Raw genomic sequence first — 16,100 nt, 5'->3', positions numbered from 1 at the left:
CGTCGTTTTTAATTTCAGCTCTATTCTACGCTCACAACATCATCATCATTCCCAACCAATGTGCACACAGGCATTCAAAATATGATCAAGAACTAAGAACACAGACAAGCCAAGCTAAAAATAAACATTTGGTCATTCACGAGATTAAAAGTAGACAAAAAATAGGACGACAGGTAGTGCTTAGCAGAAGATGTTCAAGGTTGGAATGTGGGCCAGGGCCTTCCTTGAATAGACGTTCCCCGCGTGAGCTTTCTCCAGGTACTCCGGCTTTCTCCCACAAGACAAAAAAAACGGATCTTCCCAAAAAAAAATACATTATTCATGACGTTGTGCAGCTCACGTAGAAGAGAAATCAGGTCAAGAATTCAAATAAAAGTGATTCTGATCTAAAAATCCACAATGCTGTGTTTCGGCAAGTGTCTTCAAAAAGTTTGTCCGCTGCCGCGTTAGCCAGAAAATCACAACTCGTCTCCGCGGCCGTCCAGTCTGCATTCGGGCGCCTTGTTCCACTCTGCTTGCGCGCTGTTACGAATGCCGTAGCAGAAGTAGATGAGCAAACCTGCAAAAGGAAACACGGACGTGACATCTGACCCCTTTTCTGCTGCTTAAGAGGGAAAAGCATCAATAACCAGAAGCACCTATGGCCATGCAGGTGGTGTAGTGCACCCAAGGTCCCGCCAGGAGCTGCGTCAGCAGGTAGCTATTGATCAACACGCTCAGCAGAGGCAGGATGGGCACCAGAGGGATCTACAAGAAGACAGCGCCACCTTAGCCCAGAGAGAGCACAAGTCAAAGGTCGGAAAGAAGAAGAATCACTTTGAAGGTGGGCCTGCTCTTGTTTTGCGGCTGCCTCCACAGCACGGCCGTGACGGCCACGCACGCCAGGGAGATGGCGCCCAGGAGGATGGAGCGCCACAAGGCTCGCATGCCTGTCACCGCCACGGCGCTGAAGAGGAAGGCCAAAACCACTGCCAGAGCAAAAGCAAAAGCAAAAGCAAACTCAACAAGCTGCTCCATGCCGCCTCATTGGCAACAACAAGTCAAGTTTCGTGCAATAACACAAAGCACGAAGCGTGTTTCAACGGCAAAGACAAGATGCCAATCAAGTGTTTAACCGATGATGCTGGTGCAAACGGTGACGATGAACCCGGAGCGAGGAGTGGGTTCTTTATCCGGGTATAACACCAGCCGCCCGACGGCGGCGCAGAGATCTTCCTTAACCCGGGCGTCGCCGTCGCCCTCGCTCTCCGCCTCCTGCACGCCAACGTCCGTCTCGTAGGGGGCGCTCCTGTCAGGCTTGTACCTTTCACATTGCGCTTCATTTTAGACCCGACGTTGGACGTCTCGCCCAAAGTTTGACAGACGGACGGACGGACCTGAGCACCAGCAGGCACGCGGCCACCAGCGTGTAAGCCAGCAGAGCGCCGATGGACATCAGGTCCACCAGATCCTTCAGGTCGAACAACATGGCCATCACAGCTGCGGCGGCGACGACGACAACAACAACGTTGCCACCCGTGTCAACTGCTGCTGCTGCTGATGATGTCAAAGTCGGTCCGGTTTGGGACTCACCCGAGACGACGCCGGACACGATGGTCGCTATGAGAGGCGTTTTGGTGCGACCGTTGATTCTGCTCAAACATTTGAAGAGCAGGCCGTCCTCTGCCATGGCCCAAATCACTCTGGGCATGGGGAACATGGCGCCCAGTAAACTACACGGGGGCGAAAACAAGCAAGTGGACACGTCACCGCCTTTTCTTTCCCTCAAATAACGACGAGGACGGCGCGTGACCTGGTGGAGAGCGCGCAGAGAGAGCCGGCAGCCACGGCGTTGGTGGCAAAGGGCCAGCCCACGTGCGTGAAGGCCACCGGCAGCGGGTTCTGCGCGTCCAGGAGGTAGTACGGCATCAAGAGGGTGAGGGCGGTGGACACGCCCACGTACATCAGCAGGCAGATGAGCAGCGAGCTCACGATGCCGATGGGGATGGCCTTCTGCGGGTTCTTCACCTCCTCGCCTGGACAGACGGACGGACGGACACCGAGCCTTAGTTCAGATTCATTTGAGCAGTACCTAAGAGCACCGCTAGAGGGCAGTAGCACTCTGAAAATGGTGCTTCCTCTTCCGTTTCTCGCAAAACATCGTACATTTGTTGCCAAGGTTGATTTTTTTTCTGAATAAATACATTTGCACCCACCTGAAGTGGCGATACATTCAAAGCCAATGAAGGCGAAGAAGCAAGTGGCGGCCCCGGAGAAGACCCCCGTCCAGCCGAAAGGCATGAAGCCCCCTGCGCCCAGACTTTCCTTCAAAGACGAATTATTTGTCGCGCTGAAAAAGCACAAAAGCTCATCAGCGGAGCACATTGGATTACGTTTGCGGCCAATCAAGTCGCTCACTTAGGTGAGGACGCCATAGCGGCGGCGGCGCTCAGGATCTCCTCTGGGTCCACCTTCCAGTTTCGGGCATCTCCTTTGATCATCCCGCTGACCATTACGGTTACGAGAACCAAGATGTTGATGCTGGTGAAAATTTTGCCCACCAGCGCAGACTCCTTCGCGCCAAAGCCGAGCAGGCCTGGAAACATTCAATCGATGCGGTTTTACATCACTGATGACGACGCGTTCAAATCATCCATTTGGTCACATTTATTCGAGCGTGTTTTTGGAGCCATCGCGACCTGTCAAAACGAAGACGAGACACACTGAAAAGACGTCGGCGTATTCTGACAGGACGCCAGGCAAGTTCATGGGGAAGTTACTTTTGCTCCACCTCCCGATCTTGCCTCCGATGAGCGTGTCGAAAGTGGCGCTCCACGTTTTGGCCACGCTCGAAGTACCTGAGGACAAAGGAGACAGAACTCTCTTGAGAGGATGACCTTGAAATGCAAGTGCCCATTCTTTGTCTCACCAATGGCGTACGACATGAGGAGGTTCCATCCGGTGATGAAGGCCAGCAACTCTCCGGCCGCCACGTAACTGTAGAGGTACGCCGAGCCCGTTTTGGGCACGCGGGCGCCAAATTCGGCGTAGCACAGGCCGGCCAGGATGGACGCCACCGCCGCAATGAGGAAGGACAGGACGATGGCGGGTCCCGAACTTTCTTTGGCCACGTTGCCGGCCACCACGTAGACGCCGGCGCCCAGCGTGCTGCCCACGCCCAGCGCCACCAGGTCGAAGGTGTTGAGGCAGCGCGACAGGCGGGTTTCTTCGCTGCTGGAGTCCACCGCCTTGACGCGCACCAGCTGCCTCCCCATGCGCTTAAGGGCCTCCAGAATCATCGCACCCGAGCGATGGGATGTTGCCTGTTGGCAAAATGAGACGGATTTGTACCAAAGAATTAGGTCGGACCACACGCAAAAGAACAACCTTAAAAGGGGCCTACACTGAATATATGGCTCGTTTTAGCTCTCTCGACGTCTTGTTTTTCACATTGTCAACGTCAAAAGTAACAATTGACCGTCAGGCGTGGATGGTACAGATGTTTTCAAATGTAGAAAGGACTATTCAAGAGCCAGCGGTAAAATAAACAAGGTCATCAAATCAAAAAGTATAGATACCTGAAAATTCTACTGAAGCGCAGGAAGAAACGATTTGGAGATAGCCACTGCTTTCTACTGCTGTGAGGTGTGAAATGCAGAGCGTTCATCTCGTGATTCATGCACGAGCCGAAAGGGGAAGACTCCAGTTGGCTTCGACTTCACTCTCAAAATCCTCCAACACCCAAGTTGATTGCATCCAGTGAGTGCGCTAGATGCCATCTTTCTACCAATAGCTAGACCCCTAGTACTAATAACGCATATCATAAATCATTCATCAGGATCATGTCTTTTGAACGTTTATCTATCTTACTTTGGACGTAAGATAAACCCAAGCTGCCTGCCTGCCTGCCTGCCTGCCTTATTTTGATTCCGAGAGTAAGCGTTGTTTTTGGCGCCACCCTGAGGAGGAAAGCCCACCTGCAGGGGCTTACTTGAGCGGGGCCGACTTCCAGTACAGCTTCAGTGAGAGAGGAAATATAAACGTACTACTTATTTCTCGTTTTGCATTTCCTCGCTCTATGTGTAAGTTTGCAACGAGAGGCCCTGGCACGTCTACATGGCGGGCGTCGTATAATTAACGTCAGTCATTTCAAAGCTCGCGATTGCCTTCATGCTGACGCTCAGGTGAGAGCGTGCGCCCTTTTGCATCCGCACTTTCGTCTTTTACACAAGCCATTCAACCTATGCGTCATTGGTGATAACTGCAGTCTACCGAATGAATAGAACGAGACGTTTAAGATCATGCGGGAATAGCGAAAATGTCGAGTTGGACTGCAATGACTGTCTTCCAACAACAGATGGCGGTAACGACAAGGAAGTGGCTCTTCATCAGAGTCCTAATAGCTAATGGAACGAGGAAAGAGATGAATGTTGCGAGATGGCACCCTTTAATATTCCACCCTGCAAAAACAACACTTGCAATGAGGTCCAAATATCCTTTCATATTCCATAATACCATTTCTGTGCAAATTACAGCCTGTTTATCACTACAATGCCCCCACAAATGAGTGAAGTGCTGGTAAATACTGTCACGGTGTCACCTTAGCACAAGAGTACCCTTAAAAACACCTTGAAATGTCGATTGTGACCTGCTGTACATGAAAACAAACTTTTGCATGTATCCTGGTGCATTCAACATTGACTAATGAGCCTCCTTTAAAATTAAGGGGGGGAAGATATCAGAGGTTTGACAGCCGTTTGGCACAAACCCAAAGGTTTTTGCTGCTTCTGCCCAAGACTACGGTCGGTGTATTTTGGTGAACGTATTTTCAGGGTCCCCCACTAAGCAACTTTGCCGAGGCTGATTTGAAGTCTTCGCAAAGTGTGAGTGAACCTGACAGCAAACAATTCATCAAGACAATATGTGTAAAGGTAGCCTTCGCGGAAAGAAGCCGCACCCACACAAAGAAAACATACATCAACATCCGAAAGTGCAAAATAAAATTCGTTCATCAATGAGACTGTGTGCGTGTGTGTGTGTAGGCCTCTAATAACAGTAATTGATCTCCTCGTTGGCCAGCACAAGGGCAGTCCGACAGGGGATGTACACCTGGGGAGGAAAAAGGTCAACGTGTTAATAGTGGCTACACAGTGGACCTTGCGAAAAGCACCCCCCCTTCCTTCCCAACAACAATAAAGAAATGTTCCTAAACACTGAGAAGTGATAGTGACTCGTGTTGAGGCCACACAATTTGGAGTATGCAATAAAATAAAAAAAAAAAAGCAGACGAAAACGCATAAGCCACTCGTATCAAGATGAAAGCCGTCGTGCAAGCTAGTTTCGTATCGGAGACAACATTGAGGAGATGGTTCAAAATAAGAATAAGTGAGCATGTAAAGATCACGTAGACATTGGCAAGCGACGCATTTATTTTGAGAACAAGGCGCGTGCCACTAATCAGCTCTTTGATCAACTGGTTTGATATTCCGCACACGCTCGGCGGGCCAAAAGCCACCGAGCGCCATTAGTCATCTCATGAAAAAGAAAGAAAACAGTCAGGCGGACATAAAACGCCCTTCGATTTCCCCACAGAGTTAGCGGCGCCGGAGCGAGAGCCGAGCCGTAAACAATTAAATGGGGCACTGCGCTTCGGAGCCGCCGCTGCTGCTGGGTCATTTGGGCGGCCGCTCGCCCGCCCGCTCGCCACCGGTCACACCGGCGGGCGTGGCGTCCCATTACGTTTCATTCACAAAACTAAAGTGGAAGCGTTTGTTTTGTACTCCGCCCCCCTCACTTTCCCGGCTGGCTAACGTGGCCTTTCACCTAAGAGGCCGCCGAGGTGGAGGAAAAGTTGCTCCTTGATGAGAAAGCAAAGCAGCAGCATCCTTATCTGCTTAGCGACGAGGTTCACGTCGAGTTCATGTAAACAAAACTGGCGCCTTGAGTCGTTCCCCTTTTTAGCTCTTCTCCACGCCACACATGAAAAGGTAACGCTGAATAATTTACATTCTTTATGTCGGCAAATGCAGCGAGCGGATTCTAATGAGGAGCCAGAGTTTTTTTTTTTTTTATAATATCTCGGGTGAAAATGCTTTCATTTGGCATAGAGGAACATCCGAGGAGCTGACGGGGCAGCGTCGGTCGGCTAACGTGGCGTGACTTTGCTTTAGCCTCCGGCGCGGTGCGGACAACCCGGAACCGACGAGTACCTTCATGGAATGGGCACGTCCGTTGAAGGGCTGCGGCTCCGAGAAGAACTCGGTGCCGTGGTTCAGCCGCCCGTGGCCTCCGTACGCGGCGTCGTCACTGTCCAGCTTGATTTTGTACCTGGCGCGCCGCCGTTAAGGGAAGTGAAGCCACAACTGGAGGCAAAGCAGGCAATTCAGTCATTCCATTTATTTATTTATCTATTTAAAATGGTTATAGAATGTTTATTTATTCATCTATTTATCTTAATTTCTTTGATTTGAATTCATTTGGTATTGTGCAAGGTAACGGCTCTTATGAATGACGAAAGGTCATTCCCGGTGCGACACGCCTACCGAGTGCCGCCGAGTTTCGAATTTATTTTGTCAATTCTTTTTAGTCGTCCTCATCTCCTCGACTGCAGCAGACTTCAGGGCCTCGCTTGAGCGCTTCGGATGCAATTGTGGTGAAATCCAAACAAGCCCGTTTGCCTTTCCCAGTCAAGGCGCAGCCCTGACAAGGTGCCTCCGAGGCCAACCGGCCGACTAAGAAACGGCTCGAGCGAGAAAGCCGGAGGCTCGGCGGCAAACAACAAAGCCCGTACGTGAGCCGAGTCTCCGAACGATCCGCCGACACATCTATTTGCTTTTCCAATCTAGCGAGCGAGCCCGGGAAGACATAAGCTCGTCCATCACGCGCACAAAAACCCTCCAAACTGAGCAATCCAATTTGCGCGGCTGCAAGCGGCGACAAAACAAGCGCAATCAAAGTGACGACTCGAGAGGAGGGGCCGTGGAGAGGCGGAGTCCATCTCCACGCTAAGGACCTTGGGGAAAATGTTGACGGGGGGCAGCAAAGAGGGATGAAGATGCGATCCGGTGCGCATTCCACTGAGCTGAATGTCCTTGAAAAGTACTTTTGGGATGTTGCTTGCAAGGCGGGAGGCTCAAAGAACTGCTGAGCGCTCAAACAATGACATTCAAGACCCCCCGAAAAATTCTAAAGTTTGCAACTGGCATCAAAATAACATGGCTAACATCTAATAGACTAGGGCTGCTTTGATTCTTCAGGACCTGGACAATGAACGTGCTGTGCTATTTTTCCCCCCCAAAAAATGCGTCAAGTTTTACAAAGAAAAAAAAGTCTAGATCTTTTTTTTTTTTGAATGTCTGTTCAGGAAGGAAGACTTGTTGATGAAGTAAATCCACGTCTCGCGCTGCAATTTCTACTCGTCGATGGCCGCAATCACAGCAGCTAAATTGGGCTTCCCCCTCCCTCCCGGCTTATTGGACAAAATCGATAAGCGTTCCTCCATCTTGGCTTTTGATTGGCACTCATTGATGGGAATGCAAAGACATACTCCCTCAACAGTCCGCGCACCAATTTGAGGAGGCGCTCAGACTGACTCATGGGCTCGCAACGGCCGTGTTGTTCAAAGCAGGAGCACGAGCCGGTCCAAAGGTCTTAAAACATCTGCATGTCCCGGCGCCGCCTTCTCACAAGTTCCAAACTTGCGCTCTCTCTCTCTCTCTCTCTCTCTCTCTCTCTCTCTCTCTCTCTCAGATTGGACGCTGTATAATGCCATGGAAGGCCTCACTCACTTTGAAAACATCAAAAAGCCAGCAGCGAGGCGATTAAGTGGCGCGGCTTCACCCCGTCAAGAGGTTGTAATTACTCGGCGTCAAACACGCTGGCGATTAGCGCCCGATATTAAGAGATTAGCAGCTGCCGCTGTTGTTCTTTTTCTCCCCCTCCTCATCTGCAAATAAACACCACGGCCATGTTTTTGCCTCCCGCTGCGCCGCTTTTATTTTTATCCTCGGCACGCCTTTTGTCTCCAATAATAAGGCACGTAACGCGCTCCAAACTAAGTACGGATCCAACCGTGCAATCGGCTTTCATAAGCGGCAAACAATTTTGACCGTAGAAACGGCGAATTGCACTCAAGTGTCCCACTGAATGACTTTAAAGGGGATGCCAGCTATTGGCATCCTTCAAAATCAGCTTCTGGCATTGCCAATGAAAGGCAGCAAAAGTTGCCAGAAAACCAATGAGTGAATCTTTTTCAAAGTCATTTTCCCACGATATCGCATTGAACATGAGCACCGTTTGGAGGAGAGCTGCAAAAGGATACTTGCCCGGCGCCTGCACGGCTACCTTGTAGTGCTGGAAGCTTTTGCTGGGGTGGAAGTTGAAGATGAAGAGCACGTTGGCCCTGTCAAACACGATGACCTTGTCCTCCTGGTGCTTGGCGCTCACAAAGGCCTGCGGGAGGGAGGGAGGGAGGGAGGGGAGGGGAGGGGAGGGGAGGGGGGACGCCGGCGCACGCCATGAATAGTCATCGTCGTGAGGTTTACAATGCGGATTCCAGGTGGCCGTCGTCTCGGCTTGTCAGCCGATGCTAATGTTTCGTTAGCGGGCGTTATCAATGTCAAAGGCACGCGAAATAGAAGGACGTCCCGAACAAGTGCGAAAATGCCATTTTGTTCGGAGCGTTTCGTTATTATTCCGGTGATGAACGAACCGGCTTACAGTTGGAAAAACTGAAATGATTTGAAGGCTTAAGCAAGCGCAGGCGATGACTTGAGTTCAACTTTTCCCCACTTTGCTTACAAGCGCTTGGGAAATAAAAGTAGACCACTTGCAATCGATATACAGACGTGATTGTAATTATCCCGAGTTGGCATCGGAGGAGGACGACGAAGGCGGCGGCGGCGGCGGTCAGGAGAGTAACAAGGTGAAGAGGCTCTCTCTTGCACGCGCAGCAAATCAATTACGCACACTGGCGCCTAATCCCGATCAATTTACTCTGCGTTTACATCATCTCGCTAGCGCAGGGGAGGGAAAAAAATGGTCTAAGCGACGCTATTAATTGAAGAGCGGCGATGGCGGATGAGAGCTCAATCCCAGCGAGAGGGAACCCTGGCCAAGGTCAACCTGACAGGCGGGCGGGCGGGCGGGCGGGCGTTTTTCTCCATCACAAGTTGGTGATGGCGACAAGTATGATTCAAGTCAAAAATGATTTGCTAACAGAAAAAGTCGGCCTGCCAAGACCACTGCACGTTTTTTTGTGCACCACCCTTGCCAGTTCCTCAGAGCAAAGTTTTTCAAACAGCCTTTCCTGTATTTGGATGAAAAGCGTTGAGCCACTTTTGCACGCAGCTTCATTTCTGCCTCGTCAGCGCCATTCACGGCTCGGAGACCTTTGAAGCTGAAGACCGCTGTTGTCTGCCCCTGCCTGCCAAGGCCTTTTGCCTGCCGTGTAATAAATTAGTCCTTTGATTTTTTTTTTTTTGGCAGATATAATTCGCAACCGAAGATGATTTTGGGGCGGTGCTGCGTTGATGGTGTTGCGCAAGACCATCAGAAGGTAAGCTTTGGCAACTCGCTGAATTGGTTGGCCAAACGAGAAATACGATTTTAAAAAAAAAATACAAAAATCCTTACCGGCGGGGCGGCCAGCCAGCCGTACTTGTCCTCGGTGCGGTTCATGTCCCGGTCAAAGTTGTAGAGCTGCCGGTAGCGCAGATGCTCCGTCTCCAACAGGTTGAACTGCCGCCGGGCGTAGTGGTAGCTCTCGTTGTTGCCCTCTCGGGGGAAATCCAGCCACTCGGGGTGACCAAACTCGTTTCCTGCCGCGCGCACGCGCAAATAGAGAGCGTCGTTGTGGATTAGCGCAGGCGCTGCTATTTGGGGCTTTTTTCAAGTAAGCGACCCGCGCGCAATCCCCACGGAGCGTTGCGCTTTTTCTGTTCAGCGCCCAGCTTTTCTTTCTGCTTGTTATTTGGGAGCAACTTGGCTGGCCCCGAGCACTTCCTGTTCCTGCTCCATTTGGAAAGAAGATAAAAACAAGATGGAGCCTTTTGTGGCTGTCGCTCCATTAGAGACTTTCAAGGTCTGATTTGTGTGTTACCAAATCAAACCGGACGCCGCTGTTCTGCTAACACATATTAGTTCAGACCTAGATAGTGAGTGCTTCTTCTCTCCATACTTCTTGTAGATAATAATCCAAAGCAAAGAATTATAATCATTAATAATTCTCATTCATTGTTGAATAAAGTCTCCTAAGACATCTTGCTCTTCAACTAAGGTTCCATTGTGCCGAGTATTGCTTGAAATGCACGGAGTGACATAAAGCCGCCAGGCGGCCAAGTCCCGCGAGAGCATTCGGCGGCAAAACAGCCGCCATGGCGCTTGCTCGCTCGCTCGCTCTCCCTTCGCAGCCAGAGATAACTTCATGAATCCATCAGCGGCTGTCACGTCCACGTCGTAAAAGAGCAGCAGGCCATCGTTGAATCGGTGGCGAGGCACGTGCGGCCGGGCCGGCCCACAATAGCTGCCGCTTGTTTACCCCCACCTCCAAGAAGAGCAAAACAAACGCTCAAGCGGACGGAAAGGAGATTGACAGCAAGCGCTAATGAAATTCATTATGTGCCACTTAAAGGAGTCGCAAACAATAAGGCCTGCTCTGCGGCCAAAGTTCCATCAAAGCAGGACACAACGCAGGCGGAGCAGAGGAAAGTCGGCCGCAGCGTGTGACTCACCGGGAAAAAGCGAACCTATTAAAGCATAAAACATAGAGATAGGCGTGCCTTAAACTTAATCTTACAAACTTGAACGCAAACGTATGGAGCACGTGACCTTGGCCCAAAGCAAAGCCTTCAGCGCCCCTCTCTTAACTCCGAGCCCACATCCAAACCACGAGCCCAAATCGAAAGGCGTGAGGATTTGCGTCAAATCTGCAAGCCTTTTGTCATTCCAGGAGGAGGACGCGGAATCAGGCGGCGGCGGGCGATTGGCTTCTCTGTGCGGATTGATGCAGAGCCGCATAAAAGCCTTTCATCTCCGCTTGAGAGAAACGGATTGGACACACCTCCGCCAGGTAATTGTTGCTCTTTCCTCACCAATCGTTCCTCCCCGTACGCCTCCATTGATCACACGCGTAATTGCCTTCTTCCCCACGGCCAAAAGAAACCAAATCCGCGCTTATATAAAAGGGTTTCATAGTAGACAAAGGGGAAATGTTAGGAAGTGCTCATCGACATCTTTCCAGGTCCAAAAAGCCGATTTGAAAAAGATGACGAGAACCCTTATACGAGACCGTGTACATTTGATGAGAAGTACGTAAACTGGAACGCTCCAGTTTGAGATTAAAATACGGCGCCGCTGCGTTATCACGGGCGGCCATGTTTACACGGGGTTACGTCAGGCATCTCATTAGCGCTCAAAGGCAGACGCGCATCAGATAAGCGTCTGACAGTGACACGGTCCCCTCAGTAATTAGCCGCCGCGATCAATGTGTTTACCACAGGAGGGATTTCTGGCAAGAGGGGAAGATCAATGAGGGCCGTGGCCAGGCCAGAGCAGAGCAGAGCAGAGCAGAGCAGATTGGCGACGGGGAAAACAACAACAAGAACTTCCATGAGCCCACAGCACTCGTGATGCCGACCGACTATTAGCATGTCAAAGGCCTCTGTGAGCGTTAAGCTAAGCGGGCGGACATGGCAAATCAATGCTTTTGCTTTTGCTTTTGCTTTTGCATCCACAACATGGTTGACATTCATTTTGAACGGGACATGGAATAGCTTGAAGAGACTTAATGAACTATTTACTACTTTGAATAAAATTCATTTCATTGGTTGACGGATGTTACAGTCCGAATCATTTTCAACTCACTTGTGTTCATACTGAGGGCGAATCACTTCAAAAATAGCTATTGCCATTCTTATTTGAATGAATATTCTAATGATACGCCTGACACTTTGTGTGCACGTTTGGGCCGATACTTTGCTGATAGTCTACCGATCCAACAATCGCTATTAGAATTCAGTTCAGTCCGAGATGCACTTATTTGAAAAACAGTTTGAAAAAGAGAGCACGGCTTTAACATGGCAGACACCGGGCCGGGCGAAGTTTCCGCTTGGGTAATTTTGCCCCGTAAATCCGCAAGGTTATCAGCGGTCCCCGCGAGCTGTGAAAGTCAGCCGTGTGCTGATGTGGCGATAAAGAGCCGCCAGGCGTTTCACGGCTGCCGTTAACGCCATCCACGACGTTACAGTATCCATCTCGCAGCGTCGCTCACGGGTAAATAAACGACACTTTCCGAGCTGGGCAAATTGATTTGCTAGCTCAAACTATATTTGCTCTGCCTCAGCACCGGCGAGTCGACTCTGCCTTCATTGATCTATTGACACGTGGCGTCATGGCACCTTTTAACTGACTTGATTTCTTCTGGTTAGACCTCGAATTACTGTCTAGGATTGTTTTGGCCTTTTCAAGAAGTAAACAGCAATCAATTGAGTTTGATTTTTTTGCACAAGATAAAGAATATGAGGAATGTGATATTGTCTGTCTATATGTGTTGCGCCACCAATTGAGCACAGGATGACTGCTTGAAGTTAACCAACCGGCGACTTTAATTCCGTTTTTAAACGTATTTGCCTTAATGATGTTTCAATTCTCAACCTTCCTCTTTGCGATATAACTTCCTTTCCGTTTATTTTGCGTTTTCTTAAACAAAGGTTTTAACTTTAGCTCATGATGAATGTTATCAGGCCACGATAAGCGCTACCCCTGTAATGAGGCCGACAGCAGCTCTCACAGGAGAACAATCTGCTTATTCTTTTCCCCTGCCTTTAATTCAGCCGCCTTGACGTAGCCGTGCGCTTCAAACGCTCGTTGACAGAATGAGGAGCGTGTCTGAAAAGCGAGGCGCCGCCGCCGCCGCCGCCGCCTCGCTCGTGTCGTCACCTCACGGGTGCTTGATTGATTATTGCAGCGGTGCAAAAAAGTGTAAAAGGTCAATGCGGGTTTTCCTCACTTGCATAATGACTCACTTATGATAAGCTGCAGATTTGCAATACATTTTGGAAATGTGACGGAAACTCCGGGGCTAAAGGTTAAAAAACCTTTGAAGACTGTTTTTCTAATGTCAAGTCAATTAGGTGAGATTGATCAATGGAGCTTATTTGGCAAAACAGGAATGGTATCGATTTGGAATCAATGTAGCCGGGGTAAAAGCGAAGATCAGCAGGACGCGACTTCTAGCGAGTGTGTTCAATCTTCCTCAACCATTCAAAGATTGATTGCCTCCCCGTATGTAGCTCCAAAGTTGAATACAGTATGATAGCAAATCGCAAAACATCGTTTAACTTGCTTATCAAATTTTCTACAGCTGGCGCGAGCGACGTACGCTGATGTCATGATAAGCACCTACAAAACAAAAAAAAAAAAAGAAGTGCCGATTGAATCACTCAATTTTCTCCTCAGAGAAACTAAGGAGGCTGCACGGCCGGTCAGCAGGTGGCGCTAACAGGCAATGGATGCCGTGCCTTCTCTGTATTTACATGAATCCAGAGAGCACGCACGCACGCACGCACGCACGCAGAGACCAAGGTCAACGTGTGACATCTTTAATTAATCTTTAATGTCTTTAGCAGCAGGGCATTTGGAATTTGGCTGGACTGCACACCCAGCGGTGCAAAACGGCACTCAAACACTGTAAAGCTACATTGATGCTAATCTATGACTCACTGGTGGTGACTTGTTTCCAAATGTAGCCACGAAAGCTAATGCTCCCCCCCCCCTTCCTGATGGGATTAAAGAAAGGAAAATGCAGACTATTTCCTGATATTATATCAATTAGGATTTGTCTTATTAAAGTTTGGTTCTTGCTCTGAGGGTAAGAAAAAAAAAAAAAGAGAGAGAGAGACTTGGGATTTTCACATCTAGCTGCTCAGGGTAGCATAACACAGCAGGACGTTGGCAAGATGACTCACCCATGAAGTTGAGGTAGGCTTCGCCGCCCAGAGCGTGCGTGAGCAGGCGAATCATCTTATGCAGCTGCATGCCGCGATCGATGACGGGCGTCATGGGAACCAGCGAGCTCATATTGGTGTACATCTCCTTGTCCATCAGCCAGAACGCCAACGTTTTATCCCCGACCAGGGCCTGGAAAATTGAAACGGAGTCCGGGCATCGTGAGCGCAAACTCAAAGCGAGCTATGTCATGGCACGCTGTGGAAAACAAACCAACCAAAACCAAAAACCAAAACGCTACCTGGTCGTGACTTTCCGCATAGGCGATGCTCTTTTCACCGTAGCGCCTGTTGATCAGCGTGTGGACAATGTTTCCTATGTCCCATTCTTCATCCTTAAACTCCTTCAGGATCTAAAGCATGGGGGGGGGGGGGGGTAAATAAATAAAGAAACAAAGGTGACGATAGACGAGCCCGAGGGATCCGTTTGGGGCTTTGTGACTGATGTCCACAGGCGGGCTATTACAGCTAGAAGGCATTCTGGAGTTTGCTCTGGTTACACTTCTTTCTCAGATCAATCTCTTGTTGTGACATCTCTATATCTGCACTGTGACTTATGTGTGCTCGCCGAATGGCTTTAATGGAGTTTTTAATAACTCCTCCGCAGCCCATGGGCGGCGAGGTGGCACCGGAAGACGGGCAAGGTCACAGCCTTTCATCCAAACGCGGGGATTCCGCAATAAATCCCAGCAAAAGGAATCAATGGGCAGATGGCGGCGGGGCCCACTCGCGAGCCTCCTGACGGGAATCATTTACAACAGGGGTCGCGGCGGCTAATACGGTGTTCCCGCGACACCCGCGATCACACGCTTCATCCTTCGCCCCTCGCTATTTTTTTGAAGCCAACGTCATCCTCGTGAAGCTCAGAGCAAATGTTGAGCCTCTGAACATGACTACGCGCTGTTTGTAAGCGTTGCAGCTCCGTTTGCTGGTCTAAGGTATTTTCGTACGCTAGCACTAAGCGAGCACACCTCAAGGTATTGTTCTATGCTCACTTTGTATGTGTTGCTGCTCCATGTTTGTGGCTTGAAAGTTGATAGTGATGCTAATTCTGTTAGCTCGTTAATGGCATTTCACAACGCGTTAGCAATCAGCTGGTAGACTTTCACAACCAAATGATATCGTCCCAAAATGTTGCCATCTATAGTTTTCTTTTGTGGCATGTGCCACTTTTACCAGACTTGAAAATTCAACAGATTGAAGCAAGCGCGCTTGACCTCCAAAGAATTGCACACGTGACAAAGGCGCAAAAGGATACGTTTAGAAATCGGTGGGAAAGGTAAAAATTAATTTTGGTCTCAGGTATGATATGTGCCACTGTAAATCTTCAGCGTTTGCAACAAGCTGCTTCTTAAAGGGAATAAAAGCCACTTTGGCTGGAGCTCTCGGTGATGGACGTCCGGCTCGACGCGGCCGGCACGTGGCAGGCGGCGAGTCCATCCCGGTGACAAGCTTGAAGCGTGCCGGCTGACATTTGCCCTGACATCTGAGTGACAGCTGAGGAAACCTTTATATTACTCTACAGAGCGGTAATCCTCGGAGCAAAGGGGAGTAAATTGTGCCGATCAATATGTCCCAGATGAACTGGCCGCTGCGGCGAAATAGCGGGGCTCTTGGCTTTCTAGATTTACTGTATATATAGATATCCACGTTTCACCTTAGCCTTGTGGGTCCATCTGAGTAGGTGAAGGACACGACATCCGCTAAAGAAGGGCTTCACACAGGACTGTTGCAGTAACTAGACATTAAGATCAGCATATTAAGATCATAAACACGCAAACAGAGTTGTTTACTGTCAACTTGGCTGCCTCGCCATCACAAACATACACTTGCTTGCTTACATACATGCAAGTCACCTTGAGTAATGAAAGCAGTGTTTCAGACAAACGGAGGACAGTATGTATGTAAGCCCGCCCCGGCAACACGCATGACTGCACCAGTCACTCACTCCAAATCATTCCCCGCAACCTCAGCAGTGCTGTGGGAGCAATTACTCGGCGGGTAGCGGCGCCGTCCGAGCGGAGACGGGGAGCCACCCGCTTGACGACCACCGGCTCGACCGCGACCCCCGAGCCCTCTCGGTGCCGCCGACTGACCGACCGACTGACCGACCGACCC

At 49.9% G+C, this 16,100-nt stretch overlaps 2 protein-coding genes across 2 annotated transcripts in view; both read right to left on the bottom strand.

Moving 5' to 3' along the window:
• Positions 1-115: 115 nt before the first annotated feature.
• LOC148395812 (high affinity cationic amino acid transporter 1-like) lies at positions 116-4,270 on the bottom strand. Its single transcript, XM_088381525.1, has 12 exons — positions 3,558-4,270; positions 2,909-3,302; positions 2,679-2,837; positions 2,398-2,575; positions 2,196-2,329; positions 1,793-2,015; positions 1,573-1,712; positions 1,377-1,479; positions 1,116-1,303; positions 817-968; positions 639-747; positions 116-559 (listed from the first exon to the last, which is right to left on the bottom strand). The coding sequence occupies exons 2-12, from the start codon at positions 3,276-3,278 to the stop codon at positions 459-461; spliced, it is 1,857 nt and encodes a 618-aa protein (XP_088237651.1). The 5' UTR covers positions 3,279-3,302; positions 3,558-4,270; the 3' UTR covers positions 116-458.
• Positions 4,271-4,407: 137 nt separating this feature from the next.
• Positions 4,408-16,100, bottom strand: part of LOC148395811 (1,4-alpha-glucan-branching enzyme-like) — a 28,231-nt gene continuing 16,538 nt past the window's right edge. The window contains exons 11-16 of the mRNA XM_088381523.1: positions 14,225-14,335; positions 13,944-14,115; positions 9,613-9,797; positions 8,300-8,430; positions 6,189-6,306; positions 4,408-5,088 (exon numbers count right to left, since the gene is read on the bottom strand). Of these exons, the coding sequence (XP_088237649.1) occupies positions 5,026-5,088; positions 6,189-6,306; positions 8,300-8,430; positions 9,613-9,797; positions 13,944-14,115; positions 14,225-14,335 (780 nt within the window). The 3' untranslated portion in view covers positions 4,408-5,025. The remainder of the gene's footprint in view (positions 5,089-6,188; positions 6,307-8,299; positions 8,431-9,612; positions 9,798-13,943; positions 14,116-14,224; positions 14,336-16,100) is intronic.

This window comes from Syngnathus floridae, chromosome 7 (genome assembly GCF_059516105.1).
Source record: "Syngnathus floridae isolate MCC-2025c chromosome 7, RoL_Sflo_1.0, whole genome shotgun sequence".
Classification (NCBI taxonomy): Eukaryota; Metazoa; Chordata; class Actinopteri; order Syngnathiformes; family Syngnathidae; genus Syngnathus; species Syngnathus floridae.
This window is presented reverse-complemented; position numbering and strand designations above follow the sequence as displayed.